General features: G+C 40.4%; 1 protein-coding gene across 1 annotated transcript in view; it reads left to right on the forward strand.

Annotated features, from left to right (window-relative positions):
• Nucleotides 1–17398, forward strand: part of TRPM1 (transient receptor potential cation channel subfamily M member 1) — a 91365-nt gene that overhangs the window by 51057 nt on the left and 22910 nt on the right. Inside the window, exons 8-15 of the mRNA XM_050903494.1 lie at nucleotides 1296–1419; nucleotides 5957–6029; nucleotides 6888–6988; nucleotides 9185–9358; nucleotides 10415–10549; nucleotides 11496–11546; nucleotides 12985–13020; nucleotides 13711–13851. Of these exons, the coding sequence (XP_050759451.1) occupies nucleotides 1296–1419; nucleotides 5957–6029; nucleotides 6888–6988; nucleotides 9185–9358; nucleotides 10415–10549; nucleotides 11496–11546; nucleotides 12985–13020; nucleotides 13711–13851 (835 nt within the window). The remainder of the gene's footprint in view (nucleotides 1–1295; nucleotides 1420–5956; nucleotides 6030–6887; nucleotides 6989–9184; nucleotides 9359–10414; nucleotides 10550–11495; nucleotides 11547–12984; nucleotides 13021–13710; nucleotides 13852–17398) is intronic.

The raw sequence follows: 17398 nt of genomic DNA on the forward strand, positions 1-17398 counted from the left end.
CTTTAGTAGCCAGATTCAGGCAAAAACCTAGTATATTGTCTTGATTAGGGTATGACATACCCGTCTTGCGCTGAAGAAATAGCCTGTTTCCTTGACTGAAGTTGAAGCTTAGCTTGGATTAAATATTAAGCAGACAACTAGTATTGTCAAGCAGTGCAGATGTTATTTGCTGAATTGGGAGAGCAGCTCTGATGCTGGATGTTTTTGATGTTTACACATAGTACGTATTTAGTCCTACCAACAATATTGATGATTCAGCAGCTTTCTTTTCCTTTCCATCAACCAAGCCTCCTTAGCTTAGAACAAACTTTCCTTCTTTTTTTTTTTTTCTTTGTCATTTGTCCTTCCTGTCAGCTCATAGGTAATTGAAAGAGCTTATCAGGATCAGTCTGAGATCTGCTCACTGCATGAGTTTCTCTCCCAGTGCATATGATGCAGGGTCCAATTTTCCTCTCCAATAATTATGATGAGATAAATGTGTTCATCTGGTAAGGCAGGTCTGTAATGAGAATTTTTTGTCAGCCCTGCTGTCTAAAAGAATCATTTTCTCACAATGAACTTTGAATTTTACTGCACTTCGTAGGCTCAGCTGTCTCACTGCTTTGAATGCCTGCTGGTAATGTTTACCATCATCTGAAAATACATGTGTTTTATTAGGAAATGGATGAAGAATGGAGGGCTCTGTTTCAGATTGCTTTGAGACATCAACATTTCTGACTTTTCTAGAATATTTTTGATCTAATTTCTTTAATAATCTTTTGGTTTGTTTCTCAGTTGGGTATTATGAGGTTTCAGATACACTAGCAATTTAAATCCTCTGTTTAAGAGGATAACCAAGGTGGCATATCAGTATTGTGAAATATTTTTGGTTTTTTAGCTATATGCAAAGGGCCTTGTAACATGTAGAGGCAAAGGTAGGGGTCCTGTAAGGTGTACTGCTGAAATCCTGAAGACTGAACTTCTTAACAAAAGTATATCTATAATATATAACAGGAGTAAGAGCTACCTGCATTATATTCCAGGGTGAAAGGATAGTTCAAGTTCCCTGCTAGTTTTTAAATCAATGCTGAAGTCCTGAGATGCATAAGAGCCAGTCTGGATATGAATTTCCTAATTACTGTTAACTCTTCATGAACTCCTTACCTGTACTGAATGCAAAGATGCTGCGTGTTTTCATTTATTTTCAAAATGAAGTCATTGCACTGGTGGATGAAAAATTGTTTCTCAAACAGCAGGCCTTCTGAATATATGTTAATTCTGGCAATGTCTTCTTTTATGTCTCATTTTTCTTTTAGGATAATAAGCGAATCCCTTAGGGACCAGCTTCTAGTCACCATCCAGAAAACCTTTAACTACAACAGGAATCAAGCTCATCAGCTGTTCATCATTCTTATGGAGTGCATGAAAAAAAAAGAACTTGTAAGTGTCCTGAAAGTAGTTCACAAAGATAATTTCTGTGACCAAACTTTATAAAGTACTTTCAAATGCCATTCTCCCAGGGTTACAGTTTAACCTTCCCCCCCCTCCCCCCTTTTCCATGTAGCTCCATAAATGTACACAATGATTCATTCATAAGCATAGGCCAAGAAAGGGATTTTGTTTTCTGGAAAGCCTCTAAAACCAATTTCAGATTCTTCTCCTGTGTAAGTTGATAGGAGTCTTTTTTCACAGACTTCCGCAAGGCAGACTAAGACACTGAGATAAAAGCACTAAAACCAGGATCAACTGCAGAAAGTAGAGGAAAGATAATTGAAGAAAGGGTTCCTAGGAGCAATAAGCATTCCGAGTGCATCAGCACAGTTTTGGTCTTCTGATACAGTTACTTTTTAACAGCCTTTCATTCCAGTAAAATGGGCTATTCAGGACTTTCAAAAGAAATTGAAACATTGGGTGTTCTTGAAGATCCCAGCCTTGCTTGATCCTGGCTTGTTGCAGGCCTGTTCTATGTACTGTGCCACTGAGTCAGGTTCCTGCCTGTCTGCCATATCCCAGCTGCAGAGAAAAGTGTGCTCAGGAAAACATTCACATCTGTCGTCTGTGAACAGCGTCTTGAAATCGTGTTCACGGTGCCTGTGCCTTTGCAGGCAAAATGAATCTTTGAGTGTTTTCCTTTGACTAATGGTCTTAGTGAATTTTTGTAAATATGACCTCTCCCTTGAGTCCTGGTATAATTCCATTTCATTCTTTCATACAAATCCTAAGCAGCTGTTTTAATAGCAGATGAACAGTCTGATGGATTTTTTTGTGTTTTTTAATTACAGCTGGAACTGGTATGGCTGATATTTTTATCTTTTTTGCTAAAGTTGCATATTTCTTTTAGATAGAAACAAGAGAGAACTACCACAGCCTTCTCTTCAGACTGTGTGTAGGGAATCAGATAACCAAACTGCTGTTGAATTTAAGCGTGATATGTGGGGCAGTTTCATTCTTCAGGATGCCTAATTGTATCACTAAGGAAGTGACACCTATCACAGGAGCAGCTATAAAGAAACTATTTGAGTGACAGATGAAACTTTTCTCATGAGTCTGAGAAAAGAGGGAATTTTTTCTAAGTTCGAAGAAAAATTATGTTTCATGCTCCCTTAAATAAATGTGTTTTCTTTCCACAGAGCCCACACTTTCTGTCTTTGGTCAGCTTGGAGACAAACTCTAAACTCTGGTCTTCCCAAGTTTAATACTGTCTCCAATAGACGATGTGAAACTTTTTTCTTAAAATTTTAAATAAACAGTAAACTGGATGTAGCATTTCTTACAGTTCTTACTCTTTTCAGTAGGGAGTGTTCTTTTGATTTCTAGAAGTAATTGTTTAGTTGTTCGATGAGAAATAATAAACCCTGCTCTGGTACCCAGAGAAATATGATGGAAGGGGGAAAAAAAAGTCTTTTCGCTGGAGTATTTGCTTGTTACTTGCCATGGCAATACTGCATGTAGTAGCTGCCAGTGTTTGCATTTCCAGTCTCAGATTTGGAGCAAAGAAAATGAGGACAATGTAATTTTTAGTTATCTAAGCCTAAATCCTGACATATTTACTTCAGAATCGGTGCATTGATTTAGTTTGAGCGTGCAGGTCGGGTGCATTGTTGTGAAAAAGGGGAGCAGCCCCATACGTTACTTGTGTAAGTGCCATTGATTCTGAAGTAATAGCTTTTGTGCAAGTAAGATTTGAATCAAATTGTCTAAAATTTGACCTGATTTACATACAGAGATCACAGAACATGGAGAGTCCCACCATTTTTTGCTAGAGCTGTCACTACCATGCGCAGGCATGCTTCTGATTCCATCTTTTTCTGTTGTGTGGTTTCATATTGACTTTATATTATTAGTGAGTGAAGGGCTAACACAAGAAAGATGCCACTTGATCCCCACTTAGAGTAATAGGATACAGAGCTGAACTCAGCAGAGTGGTACTCATCATAATGCAAAGAAACTTCCTCAAATCCCGTACATCAAGCTTTGTGCTAGTCCTCTTTTTATACAAGCTGCTCCCAATGATCAAAGTACCAATCAAGGCATTATTTTTACATTACTCTTGAGCAATTAAAGTAAACCCTGGAAATGAGGAGATCACTTTTATCGGATTAGAATTATCCCTGATGTTCCAGTCAAGGAACAAAGAGGAGCACAAAAAACCTCCAGAAATGCAGTTCCTCATATCCACGGAATGAACTCTGATTCTCTGAGATGTCCTGTTCTACTTTTCAACACTCCTTAAGTCTCACATCAGTAGAAAGGTGGGTAGCAAAGAATTTGGAGCAGAAAGGAAGTTTACATTATGAAGAAGATTAATGATGTTTGCTATGTTTTCTTTCTCCTGCTTTGGAAAGATGGACACTAAAATTGGTCTCGAAATTCTTCAAACGTTAAGTAGAATTACTTGTTAAAGTATAGTGCCAACTGTACTGTTGTATATTCTCTGCCATAGACATGCCCATAGGAGCCTAGCCTCTCACAGGTAGAAGCCCATACAAAATATTCAGTGAAGTTAGGGGATTTTGGCTGAGTCAAGAACACATGAAAAAACATGATCAGTGGCTCTCAGGATTAATCTACAAAGCCATTCTCAACACCTTTCAGGAAGGTGTCCTATGACAATTGAAATGACGTACGATTGGGATGGGAATCTGTGTCAAGCAATCGCCAGGTTGCTTGGAGACTTTCTACCAGTTTCATCTTCTCCACACTCTCCAAAAAGCTGGCCTTTTTCCAGAGATTATGCTGGGCATTGGCTCATGCCTCTGACTTTTCTTTATAATGTTGATCTCGGCTGCCAACGAAGTGCTTGCTTACATATCTATACATGTCAAGATAACAACTAAATACTTAAATGCCAACAAGTAGTTTCCCACCTCCTATATAGTATCATAGAAGTCTCCTCTCCTAATTGTGTTTCCCTTCTTGCTCCATTCTCTCCAATGCTTTTCTCTCCAAGGTTCATTACGTTGATGCTGAATTCCCTGTAGTGTAGGAGGGATTTCTGCAAGAAGAGGTGGTCCATTTTAGTTTTATCTCTGTTCCTTGACTTTTGATCAGATTTTGATACTACTTAGTTCTTGGGTTCATAAAAGCCAGATTATGCAATTTTGAATGATTTTCAGCAACATACATTTAAATCCCTTTGCCAGAACTAAATTGTCTAAGGATTAATCCAGCTGCAAATGCCACTTGGAACAGAATATGACAAATGCTGTGTGTTGTAGTAATGCAGCTCTGTACTGCAATCAAATAGACACCCATCCATGCTTTTTTGTTAGGTGTTCAGAAGTATTACTAGCATGCCCAGTTGATTATCTAAAATCTTACTTAAGGGCTCCAAATGTGAAGTCTTTAGATTGTCTGGGTAATGTAAATGTACTGTTGTTATATTTACATTTGTATGGTGCCAAGATTAGTTCCATATATACGCCTTCATCAGAAGTCAAGTTGGTAATAAGCATGACTATGAGAGTCAGCCTTCCTAGAAGAATTGATTGAGAAAAGAGAGCCCACAGCTGTCTTAGTCAAACTGCTTCGAATTTAAAATGCGCATCAGAGCAGGCCTGATTTACTCAGCAAAATTCAGACACTGACTGTGCAGCCTAAGCAGGCTTATGGTTTGCATTTGTTGATAATTTTGTCTGCTTTCTTGTTAATTAATAAAATTCTTCCTTTAGTTCTTCTCTCTTCTAATGTCATGTATCTTTGCGTTCATACACAAAATCTATTCTAACTGTTGAGAAAATTGCTATTCCCAGTACTTAATGCTAGCATCTGCTGTGAAGAGTTGCTTTTGGAAAATGATGAAATTTTTTTTTTTTGTCTGCATTCAGTATTAGCTTAATTAACATAGAATATTAGGTTATTCTGCTTTTGAATTATTAATCTTTTAATATGTAGTTCAATGGCTAAGCTTTATATGAATTACTGTTTTTAAAATCAGTGAATTCTAATGGACTCAACTAAGTAAATGTGACTAGAAATAATTGCTTTTCTTCATTAGTTGATTCTGCTTTTTTGCTTGTCATTATGTAGCATATCCTGCAACTAAAAAATATTTGAGTGTTATCATCAATAAAATTAATGCTATGATAGTTATCACAGGTAAGTAGCATTTCCATTTCCAAGCTGGCATTTCCATTACTACTGGAAAGTAATAGAACCGTCAGAAAACAATCAGTTTGGCATGGCAGTTTTGTCACCACTTTTCAAAATTCACGGGTTTGGTGAAGAATTTAATCAAGTTTGTCACGTTTACCAATGCAGGGATATTTTAGGATAACTTTATTGAAAGAATTTAATTAAACGCTTTTGTGAAAATTAAATTTCAAAGAAAAATTTAGTGAAACTGTACTTTTTGAAAAATCTCAACTCTTAGAAAATAATAAAGCTTCACCATTCTGCTCTTTTTTCTGTCTACATGTTTAGTCTCTCTCTGTCATGTGTTGTAATTTTCTGGGTTTGGTTTTATGCTATCCTTTAGATTACTGTGTTCCGCATGGGATCTGAAGGGCAACAGGACATTGAGATGTCTATCTTAACTGCTCTCCTCAAAGGTGGGTTTGGAAGGCAATTAGGAAGGATGCACAAATTGATCCCAAGAAGACAGCCCTATACACTGTCTGAGCTTCACTCTTGATGTTTAAGTGTTCAATTTATTCGCTTGGATTCTAACAAGTAACCCGAACATGGTTGGCTTAAGGTTCAGATTAGCTTGAAGCATAAAATCTGGATTGAAAGGTTTGTGTGGCTTTCCTCACCTGAAAGCCTGGGATGGGAATGCTGCAAGAACTATACTACTGATATTTCAATGCATTTTATTGCAGTTCTAGCATATATTATTAAAGTTAGGAAAAAAGGTGGGAAGATTAAAAGACTATTTGGATTTTTCCAGATCTCAAATTGTGCTCTTTAAGCGTTAGGGCAAAATTTAGGATCAGTTCCGTATTTATTTGGAGTTTGTTATGTTTACTGAAACAGTTGTTTTCTGTCTGCAGGTATATAGTAGTTGATATGGACTCAATATGGGATCACTGGAGTCCCCAAAGCTAAGCAATGAAGAAAGGAATTACTATACTCATATCTACAGCATCAGCCAGAGGAGCCGAGAGGAGTCTTTTAGAATAGTTAAATGTCTATCTTTAGCATCAGAATATAAAGTCAGTGGGGGAGCTTTAAGGAAAAAAGGGAGAGACTCTGGTTGATCCTTTTGAAATTAGGATTATGGGGTTAAATGGAAGATGCTATAAATTGATTTGATGAATCCACTGCTTTGCGGTAGAATTGTTCTAATGGTAGTATGATACAGAGTCAGGCTTGTTGTTTTCTAGTTCTTGGAGAAGTAAATTACAGAAGGTTATCCAATCTTGTTTCATCATGCATGAAATACTAAACAACTATGTGTTTCTCTTTAGGTACCAATGCATCTGCTCCAGACCAGCTCAGCTTGGCTTTGGCCTGGAATCGTGTAGACATTGCACGCAGCCAAATCTTTGTCTTTGGACACCACTGGCCAGTAAGACAAAGTTTTCCTAGTCATATTGTTTGTTAACAATTTAAAATAAGTGATGGAATAGTCACACCTTGGATTTTGTTGGCAGGAGAAACAGTATTGAATTCTGGTTTATGCCGAACTGATGTAGGATATCTCATTAATTAAGAATGACCTATTTGTTTTGAAATTTCCTTATCCTGCCATTTGCAAATATTTAGCAATAATTTAAACTCTGTGAAAGAAAGAAAAGCAATTTCATGACAAGCAGACAAATAACCTTATTTAAGATTCCTTGTGGGATTTGAAAGGAAAAAAAAAAATTACTGGAAACAATCTGTGGCCTTACATACAGCTGGACAATAGCAGTCCTGGTCACCCCCAGTGAACTTGTGTGATGTAATAGCGTTGCCTAGACTTCTGACTGTCTGTGTTATTGACATGTGCTAGCAGTTGGCAAGGTCCCCAGCTACCTACTAAAGTATGCGGCAAGGAAATTCACAGAGCTGCTTAGAAGGAATTGTGTTGCTCACTTCATTAACAGCTGTGAAAATCTCTATTTGGATTAATGGAGCAAAATCCTGACGACCAGAAGAAACCATTGCAGAAAACAGGCCTGTGGCAGGCAGAGCTGTGCCAAATGAAATAAGAAGCAGATCTTCAGTAAAGCTTTAGGTCCTGAAATTGGATTTTCTTTCTCAAATTATTGGAGTTGGATGCAGCACTAGTTGTAATCAATGGTGAAACACTGCAGTGCCTTTGTTCATCTGTGTAACTAAAATCCTCTGTTTGAGCTACTTTGATATCTCACTGTATTGACGCTTTTTGCTTTACTATGTGAACCATCTGGTGTTGAATTACTATAAGGTGTCATGAGGAGACCAGCCTAAAAGAGGCAGTAAGAATGAAGTGCAAGGATTTTTTTTTTTCCATCGGTTGTCTTTCCTGAAACTATGCAATAAAATGAGACTCAAAGGAACACTATTCATATGCACGCTATACATAATGGTGAGATTTATTTCATTTGGAAGCCTGTATAATTAAATTTAAACAAATGTTGCTGCATATGCTGTTTTATTCCTTTGCTTATAGTAATGTAATGTTTCCAATATTCAAGGTTCATTAAAATGCTTATACAGAGAAGATTTAATCATCCTAAAGATGATGAAGTATTATTACTATGAAACATTGCTTTGGACAGAATGTTCCAATCTCCATATTATTGTAGTTAGATTCAGAGGTACCACCTAGCAACTGAAGCCAATTACTGCTTTGGCCTATTTCATACTCATACTCTGCAACAATTTGTGCAAGCAGTATCTGCCAATCACGATTCACTGTCATTTCAAATTCATAAAGATTGCTTTCAGACTAGCCTGTGCTGCAAGTTGGCAGTTGCAGTTTTGTCCAGGCTTACAAATGGATTCATGGTAGCTAGGCAGAGAGGATTTTTTTAAGACAAAACTACAGAAAACAAGCCTCGTTAAAGACTTGGTTCTGTAGTTCTCTGTGCGGAGCATGGATAGTTGTAATCCAGTTTACATGTTCGTGGAGGTTATATAACCTAAGCATTAACTGGAGCAAGTTAAGCCTCCAAATCACAGACGAGTAGTGTCAAGTTATTTGCATGCGTGCCTGCCTGTCTTGGGTAGATTGGTTGGAAAGGGGAAGGATGTTGCAAAGAGTAAATGTGTCTGAAGAGGTATAAACAGAAATATTGTCTGCAGAATGTAAATGAACCAGTTAGTGGCTCTCTTTCCTCTCCTTTCTGCCTCTGCAGTACGGATGCTATTTGACATCATGCAGCATTCTTGTTAAGCTCTTTCTGTCCAGCTCCTTATCCTGCTTGTTGCTATTTATCTTGACAACTAGTGCTTTCACGGAGAGCAAAGAAACTGAAGTGTCACAAAATTGAATAGTGTCTCTTCCCAGTCCTCTCACACTGATTTTATTTTGCGAGAGAAATCCTCCACTGTCTACCTACTTCACTACTTCGACTTTCAGTGTTATTGACTACATTAGACATAACAGCTTTAAAAAAAGTGTAAAGCTGTGGCTGTGCAAAAAGGTCCTTATACTTAAGGAAATTATCATTTTTAGTTGACTGCATGTGAAATGTGGTGACTGGGGAGCGAGTTCAATAGGAGTGTATTCAAATTTCATTCAGTCACCGTACGATCAATTAGATTTCTAATACTTCTAATGCATTATTAAATACAGCCTTTAGGAAGCCTTACAGCTCCTGATGGTACAGCTCCTGAGAAGGAAAAGAAATCTCCAGCAGCTCAGACTAAAGCAGCCAGAGGGAAAGGAAAAGGGAAGAAAAAGGGAGGAAAAGGAAAAGAAGAGCCAGAAGAAGAAACAGACCCAAGAAAGCTTGAACTTTTGAACTGGGTGAGATGAAAGTATTTGTATTAAAACTGTTAAAGAATTCATTTTTTTTCATCCTGGGGGACAAAGAGAGAAGGAAAATACACATTTTCATTCTATAGAATGCTCATTTGCGCATTCTCACAAGATCAGCAGTAGATTCTGCAGGGATGCTGTTCAGTCTTTGAGCCAGCAATCCCTCTCTCATCCCATGTGCACCACATGCAGCCATACCACAACAGTACAAGTCAGTGCTTATCTGCTGCATCTTCTTCCCTGCACTTGTCAGAAGGAGATAAGAACACCAGTGAACGTCTTCATCCTTCCTTGTACATGTTATTTAGCCAGTGAGGGCAGTTTAAACATCTCCATTTCTAGGTGCTTCGTTTTCCAGTTACAATAGGTTAGATTGTTCTGTTGTCTGGATTAAAGTTCATGTGTCAAGGGGATTGCTGCTCAAGGGGTTTTCCCTTCTCCTACTGGGTTCTAAACCCTTAGACCATATTAAAAGAAGATCTATTAGGCTTCCTGACCAACGTTTTCCAAAGGCAAAGCTAAGTTGGTGAAGGAAGAGGAAGTGCTTCTTCCCAAATGATTTGAGTCTTTCGGCATTATATGTTGCCTTTTCTCTGTGAGGCAGCAGTTTGAGTGGATGATACATACGTGAGTTATCAGGGTAAATTATGTCAAGCTCTTCTTAAATGTATACAGTGCATTTTTCTTAAATTTTAACTTATTCCTATCATGTTGAGCAAGTAAATCTCTTTTTCACATAACATGTCAAGCATGGTATGCCTGGTTTACTTAAAAATACTAAACAAAATGATTGAAAGCTACAGTTGTATTGCTAAAGGTTTCTTTCACTGCTCTCCTCTCGCCCAAGACCTCATTGGAAAACTCTACCATCTGTATTGACTTGCACATGGGTAAAATGTCATTTTCTAAATTCCTTTTCACTTACAGGTGAATCAACATATTTCGGAACTTGGGGATATCCTAAGCAATGAAAATGTTTGTGGTTGTTGGCCAGCCAACTCTTCTGTGCTCATGTAGTCTCACATTCTCCGTTCTGCCATTCAGGTGAATTCCCTGGAGCAGGCTATGCTGGATGCACTGGTTCTGGATCGAGTGGACTTTGTGAAATTGCTTATTGAGAATGGAGTGAACATGCAGCACTTCCTCACTATTCCTCGACTGGAAGAACTTTATAATACCGTGAGTGAGCAGAAATAATAAAATGCCCTGTGATATCTTTGCCACTGTATTTAACAGGGGCGTCCTTTTTTTTCTTTTCCTTCTGAGATATGCTTGTTTTTCCAAAAACAATACATAGGTGTTGGATAGCGGTAAAGGGACCCATTGCTACTACATATAGTGTCCTGTCGTTTCCCTACATATATACATTCCTAATTAATAAGCCTACAGCAACGTTCAGAAGCTATTGCAGTTTGTTTTGTAAATATAGTGATGTATTTAAAATGCATGTTCAGAACACTTAAAGAACTAATGTAGATAGTAAAAATTTAATACTAGCCAGTAGTGGTTATTTACTCTTAATTTCAATTACTTTTCATGTATGTATACTATAATATTATTGAAATAAGCCTGTAAATTTGGCAAAGTACTTACACAGTACTTACACTTTTAATCTTAGCATATTGCAGAGGTCAGTATCATTTTTCCTTGTGGCCAAGCAAAGCAAAATGTTTTTCCCAAAACCATAGAACATCATGCTTTGTTATTCATATTCTCCCCAACCCAACCCACAGCAAATTCATCAGGAACATAACTATTTCTAGACTGTTTTTTCTTCCCATCATTTAAGTGGCAGGTAGTCTAGGGCAGCATTCATACAACATATAACCTCAGTCTAGTCCTCCAGTCCCTTTATGGCTCCTGCAGCTAGTACAAGTTCAGACAATACCACAAACTGCTGCGACTTGAGTCACCACATAAAGGATTGTAAGAAAGGGATTACACAGCTCTTAATAGAAATGTGTTTGTCATTGTAGCCCAGTTCCTTCTTTTCACCCCTGCAGAGTGTGATGGCACATCATTGCCTAAAGTTCTGCTTACAGTGCCAGATAATTAATTACATTTGTGTTTGCAAAAAATCTGAAGAATTGAAGCTCTAATGGACCGTGAATGATTTTTGTTTCAGAGATTGGGTCCACCGAATACACTGCATTTGCTAGTCAGAGATGTGAAAAAGGTAAGCTTAACTAACAGCAGCATTACATTTGCATGATTACATTAACCATGTGAGTCAACAGTAAAAGCAAGCATAGCATGGGGGAAAGCAGACATTTGAAATTAGATGGTAGCTGTTAAGAAAAAGAAAGTTAAATTACTTCTTGTGACAAACAGTGATGTCAGTCTAAATTGGGTATGGCTCTACTGCACTGCTAGTAATTTAAAAACTAAGGAGAGGAAAGTTAAGCTCCTAATAGTGTAATATATCATTTGAGATTTAGGTTGATACTGTTTCTTCTCTACAAGAAGTTCCCAATACAGCATTACAAAGGAGGAGTGGAAGGAAAGGCCTGCTAGGTTAGCTGGAAGCCCCACTCACAAGCACAGAATTTGTTCCGTTTTTTTTGTTTCCTTGTGTGTTTTTTAAGTTACTTTTCTCCCATCAGTCCTACTTTTACCTGGGAGAAAATCTGTCCTGTTTCTCAGTGCTACAAGTCCTAAATTTATTATTCATTTGTTTCTATTACATGTAAATTTGTTCACTATACATGAATAGCATCATTGTAAGATTTGTTGTTGTATTTGCTCTCTTTGAGATTTTGGAGCTTTTATTCAGTAAAATTCAGCTACATGAAATAGCCTGTGTTGTGGTTTAACCCCAGCCAGCAACTAAACACCACGCAGCCGCTTCCCCCTCCCCTCTTCCAGTGGGGTGGGCAGGAGGAGGAAAGGAAAAAAAGTAAAACTCGTGGGTTGAGATAAGAACAGTTTAATAACTAAAGTAAAATAAAATACACTGCTAACTAATAATAATAATATAATAATTGTGATGAAAAAGAATACAACAAAAAAAAGGAAATAACACCCAGGAAAAGACAAGTGATGCACAATGCAATTGCTCACCACCTGCTGACCGATGCCAGAGCAGCGATCCGCACCTCCCAGCCAACTCCCCCCAGTTTATATACTGGGCATGACGTTCCATGGTATGGAATACCCCTTTGGCTAGTTCGGGTCAGCTGTCCCAGCTATGCTTCCTCCCAGCTTCTTGCACACCTGCTTGCTGGCAGAGCATGGGAAACTGAAATATCCTTGACTTAAGATAAGCACTACTTAGTGACAACTAAAACATCAGTGTGTTATCAACGTTATTCTCACACTAAATCCAAAACGCAGCACTATACCAGTTACTAGGAAGAAAATTAACTCTATCCCAGCTGAAACCAGGATAGCCTGTACTCCTTTTTGCAAGGAAAACTCCCATTTATTCCCAGGAGGTTTAGATGTGGGAATTATGCAGTACTGGGTTAATGTATAATTCATATTGATCTGCTTCATAGTTTAACACTTTTCTCATTCAGTGTTTGTCTTTTTGAGTGTTACTAATGCTCTTCTGCATTCTGCTTTCTGTCTGTCTCTCCTCATTTTCATTGCATTTTCATGGCTCACTCATTCAGCGGCAGTCTCGGGGATTCGGTTGGGTTAACATGGAGGTGATGTGTTTGCTTAGGATATAGTTGTTTCATCATAGCAACTGCTTAGTGGTGCTGTAGAATCAGTTATTGTTGTAGGATGTAGCTTGAACAATGAAGCATGGTTTTCAGCTCACGATTCTAGCAGAGTCAATACCACTATCCAGTTTTTAAGTGTAACAGTGGAAATTATAGTCTGCCTTTTTCTTTGGTTCTGGGCTGCACATCAATCTAAATCATGCTCTGCATTGTAGTCTTAACTCTGTAGATAATATTATGATGAAATATAAGTTTCCATAAAATGTAAAGTATGTCTGATATTCACCATGACATTAAGTCATGCTTTTATACTGGATTAATGATAATCAGTACAAAGTTACTTAATTTCATCAATAAAACTCTTGCAAACAACTTGGACTTGTATGGACACTGACATAATGTACGAGTAAATCAAATGAAAATGTGTCCTCAACTATAAATACTGCCAACAACAAAACAAAAAAAATCTGGCCCAAAAAAATTTTCATTGTGTGAATCAGTTATCATTAATTTCGTACAAACATTCAGAGACTGAAACCAGTGGCTGTAAATAATACCTGTGTGCCAATTTGAACATGGCATGATATGTCTAGCCAGGCAATTTGATGTATGTAATGTTTTCTTATCCTAAGTCCTTATTTTGGTTTTGTTTTTTTTTTTATTTTTTGGTAGGGAAATCTTCCTCCGGATTATCATATCAGCCTAATAGATATTGGTCTTGTACTTGAATATCTCATGGGTGGAGCTTATCGCTGCAACTATACTCGAAAAAGTTTTCGGACTCTTTATAATAATTTATTTGGACCAAAGAGGGTAAGAATGAGTTCATTCTGGATGTGGCCATCGTGCTGATGGTAAAAAATAAGTAATACTCTGTTCCTTTGTCTTTGTGAAACACTACATGTTAAATTCTAAAGAAATGCTGCAAGACCGAAGTTGAAACTATGGTAGTGAAGTTATGTAAGGAACTTGTAAAACATCTATGTTAAAGGATGGGAGAACCTGAAAGGTGGTAAAGACATTGATCTGGAGGTGAATTTCCTCCTATTTCAGTAGTGTACAATCCAAGCATTTCTAACTGTGGTGTTTGCATATTTACTTATTCGTACTTGAAACTGTAGTTCTCTTATAACTGTAAACTGTATTAGTCAAGCCAGGCCTATTGATCAAGTAATTATAACCAACAATAGCCTTAACTTGGATAAGGCAGAGAGTTTAGTCTGAATACAGAAGAGCTATGAACCTGTTACAGTAAGTCCTGTAAAGAACTGCTCTGAGCATTAATCTTATCCTACGGAAGCCACTGCAATCTCAGTAAAGCATTTCATAGTCAGTCCATCCCACTCCTCCCACTTTGGTGCCAGTGCCAGCAATAGATGCCCAGAGCCTGGAGAGGGATCACAGGTCTGCAGGAGAGCACCTGAAGAGCAGCACAAAGGAATTCCAGCCACTCCAGCCAGTAAGTCAGCTTCATCGGGGCCCAACTTAAATGCCTGTGTGCAAACGCACGTAGCATGGGGAATAAACAAGAGGAGTTAAGAGTCGTGTGCGCGCCTGCTGGGCTGTGATCTTACTGGCATCACAGAGACGTGGTGGGATGGCTCCTATGACTGGAGTGTTGGAATGGAAGGATACAGGCTCTGTAGGAAGGACAGGCAGGGGAGATGAGGAGGGGGTGTCGCCCTCTATGTCAGTGACCAGCTGGAGTGCATGGAGCTCTGCCTGGGGATGGATGAGGAGATGACCGAGAGCTTGTGGGTCGGGATTAAAGGGAGGGCAGGGACAGGCGACATTATAGTGGGGGTCTGCTACAGGCTACCCGACCAGGAAGACCGAGCAGATGAGGCCCTCTATAGACAGATAGGAGCAGCCTCATGTTCACAAGCCCTGGTCCTCATGGGGGACTTCAGCCACCTCAATATCTGTTGGAGGGACAACACAGCAGGGCACAAGCAATCCAGGAGGTTCCTGGAATGCATTGATGATAACTTCCTTCTCCAAGTGATAGAGGAGCCAACAAGGAGAGGTGCTATGCTGGACCTTGTTCTCACCAACAAGGAGGAGGTGGTGGGGAATGTGAAGCTCAAGGGCAGCCTTGGCTTCAGTGACCATGAAATGGTGGAGTTCAAGATCCTTACGGCAGCAAGGAGGGCGCACAGCATGCTCACTACCCTGGGCTTCAGGAGAGCAGACCTGGGCCTCTTCAGGGATCTTCTTGGTAGAGTACCATGGGATACAGCCCTGGAGGGAAGTGAGGCCCAAGAAAACCAGTTAATATTCAACGATCGCCTCTTCCAAGCTCAGGAGCGATGCATTCCAACAAAGAGGAAGTCAGGCAAAAACACCAGGAGGCCTGCATGGATGAACAAGGAGCTCCTGGACAAACTCACACACAAAAAGGAAGCCTACAGAGGGTGGAAGCAAGGACAGGTAGCCTGGGAGGAATACGGAGAAATTGTCTGAGCAGCCAGGGATCAGGTTAGGAAAGCTAAAGCCCTGATAGAATTAGATCTGGCCAAGGACATCAAGGGCAACAAGAAAAGCTTCTATAGGTACATCGGTGATAAAAGGAAGACTAGGGAAAAGGTGGGCCCTCTCTGGAAGGAAACAGGAGACCTGGTTACCCAGGATATGGAGAAGGCTGAGGTATTCAAGGACTTTTTTGCCTCAGTTTTCACCAGCAAGTGCTCCAGCCACACCGCCCAAGTCGCAGAAGGCAAAGGCAGGGACTGGGAGAATGAAGAACCACCCACCGTAGGAGAAGATCAGGTTCAAGACCATCTAAGGAACCTGAAGGTGCACAAGTCCATGGGACCTTATGAGATGCATCTGTGGGTCCTGAGGGAACTGGCAGATGAATTGGCTAAGCCACTGTCCGTCATATTTGAGAAGTTGTGGCAGTCTGGGGAAGTTCGCACTGACTGGAAAAGGGGAAACTTAACCCCCATTTTTAAGAAGGGAAAAAAGGAAGACCCGAGGAACTACAGGCCAGTCAGTCTCACCTCTGTGCCTGGCAAGATCATGGAGCGGATCCTCCTGGAAACTATACCAAGGCACATGGAAAATAAGGAGGTGATTGATGACAGCCAACATGGCTTCACTAAGGGCAAATCGTGCCTGACAAATTTGGTGGCCACCTGCGACGGGGTTACAGTGTTGGTGGATAAGGGAAGAGCAACTGACGTCATCTACCTGGACTTGTCCAAAGCATTTGACACTGTCCCGCATGACATCCTTGTCTCTAAATTGGAGAGACATGGATTTGACGGATGGACCACTCGGTGGATAAGGAATTGGCTGGATGGTTGCCCTCAAAGGGTTGCGATCAATGGCTCGATGTCCCGAATGGAGAGCAGTGACGAGTGGCGTTCCTCAGGGGTCGGTATTGGGTCCGGCGCTGTTTAACATCTTTGTCAGCGACATGGACAGTGGGATCGAGTGCACCCTCAGCAAGCTTGCCGACGACACCAAGCTGTGCGGTGCCGTCGACAGGCTGGAGGGAAGGGCTGCCATCCAGAGGGACCTTGTCAGGCTCGAGAGGCGGGCCTGTGCAAACCTCATGAAGTTCAACAAAGCCAAGTGCAAGGTCCTGCGCTTGGGTCGGGGCAATCCCAAGCACAAATACAGGCTGGGCGATCAGTGGATTGAGAGCAGCCCTGTGGAGAAGGACTTGGGGGTGTTGGTTGATGAGAAGCTCAACATGACCCAGCAATGTGCACTCGCAGCCCAGAAAGCCAACCGTATCCTGGGCTGCATCAAAAGAAGCATGGCCAGCAGGTGGAGGGAGGTGATTCTGTCCCTCTCCTCCGCTCTCGTGAGGCCCCAGCTGGAGTACTGTGTTCAGCTCTGGGGCCCCCAACATAAGAAGGACATGGACCTGTTGGATCGAGTCCAGAGGAGGGCCACGAAGATGATCAGAGGGCTGGAGCACCTCTCCTGTGAAGACAGGCTGAGAGAGTTGGGGTTGTTCAGCCTGGAGAAGCGAAGGCTCCGGGGAGACCTTCTAGCAGCCTTCCAGTACCTAAAGGGGGCCTACAAGAAAGGTGGAGAGGGACTTTTTACAAGGGCATGTAGTGATAGGAGAAGGCGTAATGGCTTTAAACTGAAAGAGGGTCGATTTAGATTAGATGTAAGGAAGAAGTTCTTCACTGTGAGGGTGGTGAGGCCCTGGAACAGGTTGTCCAGAGAGGCTGTGGATGCCCCCTCCCTGGAAGTGTTCAAGGCCAGGTTGGATGGAGCTTTGAGCAGCCTGGTCCACCTAGTGGAAGGTGTCCCTGCCCATGGCAGGGAGGTTGGGACTAGATGATCTTTAAGGTCCCTTCCAACCCAAACCATTCTATGATTCTATGATAGTTATGTA

Source organism: Gymnogyps californianus, chromosome 11 (assembly GCF_018139145.2).
Source record: "Gymnogyps californianus isolate 813 chromosome 11, ASM1813914v2, whole genome shotgun sequence".
NCBI classification, from domain to species: Eukaryota; Metazoa; Chordata; class Aves; order Accipitriformes; family Cathartidae; genus Gymnogyps; species Gymnogyps californianus.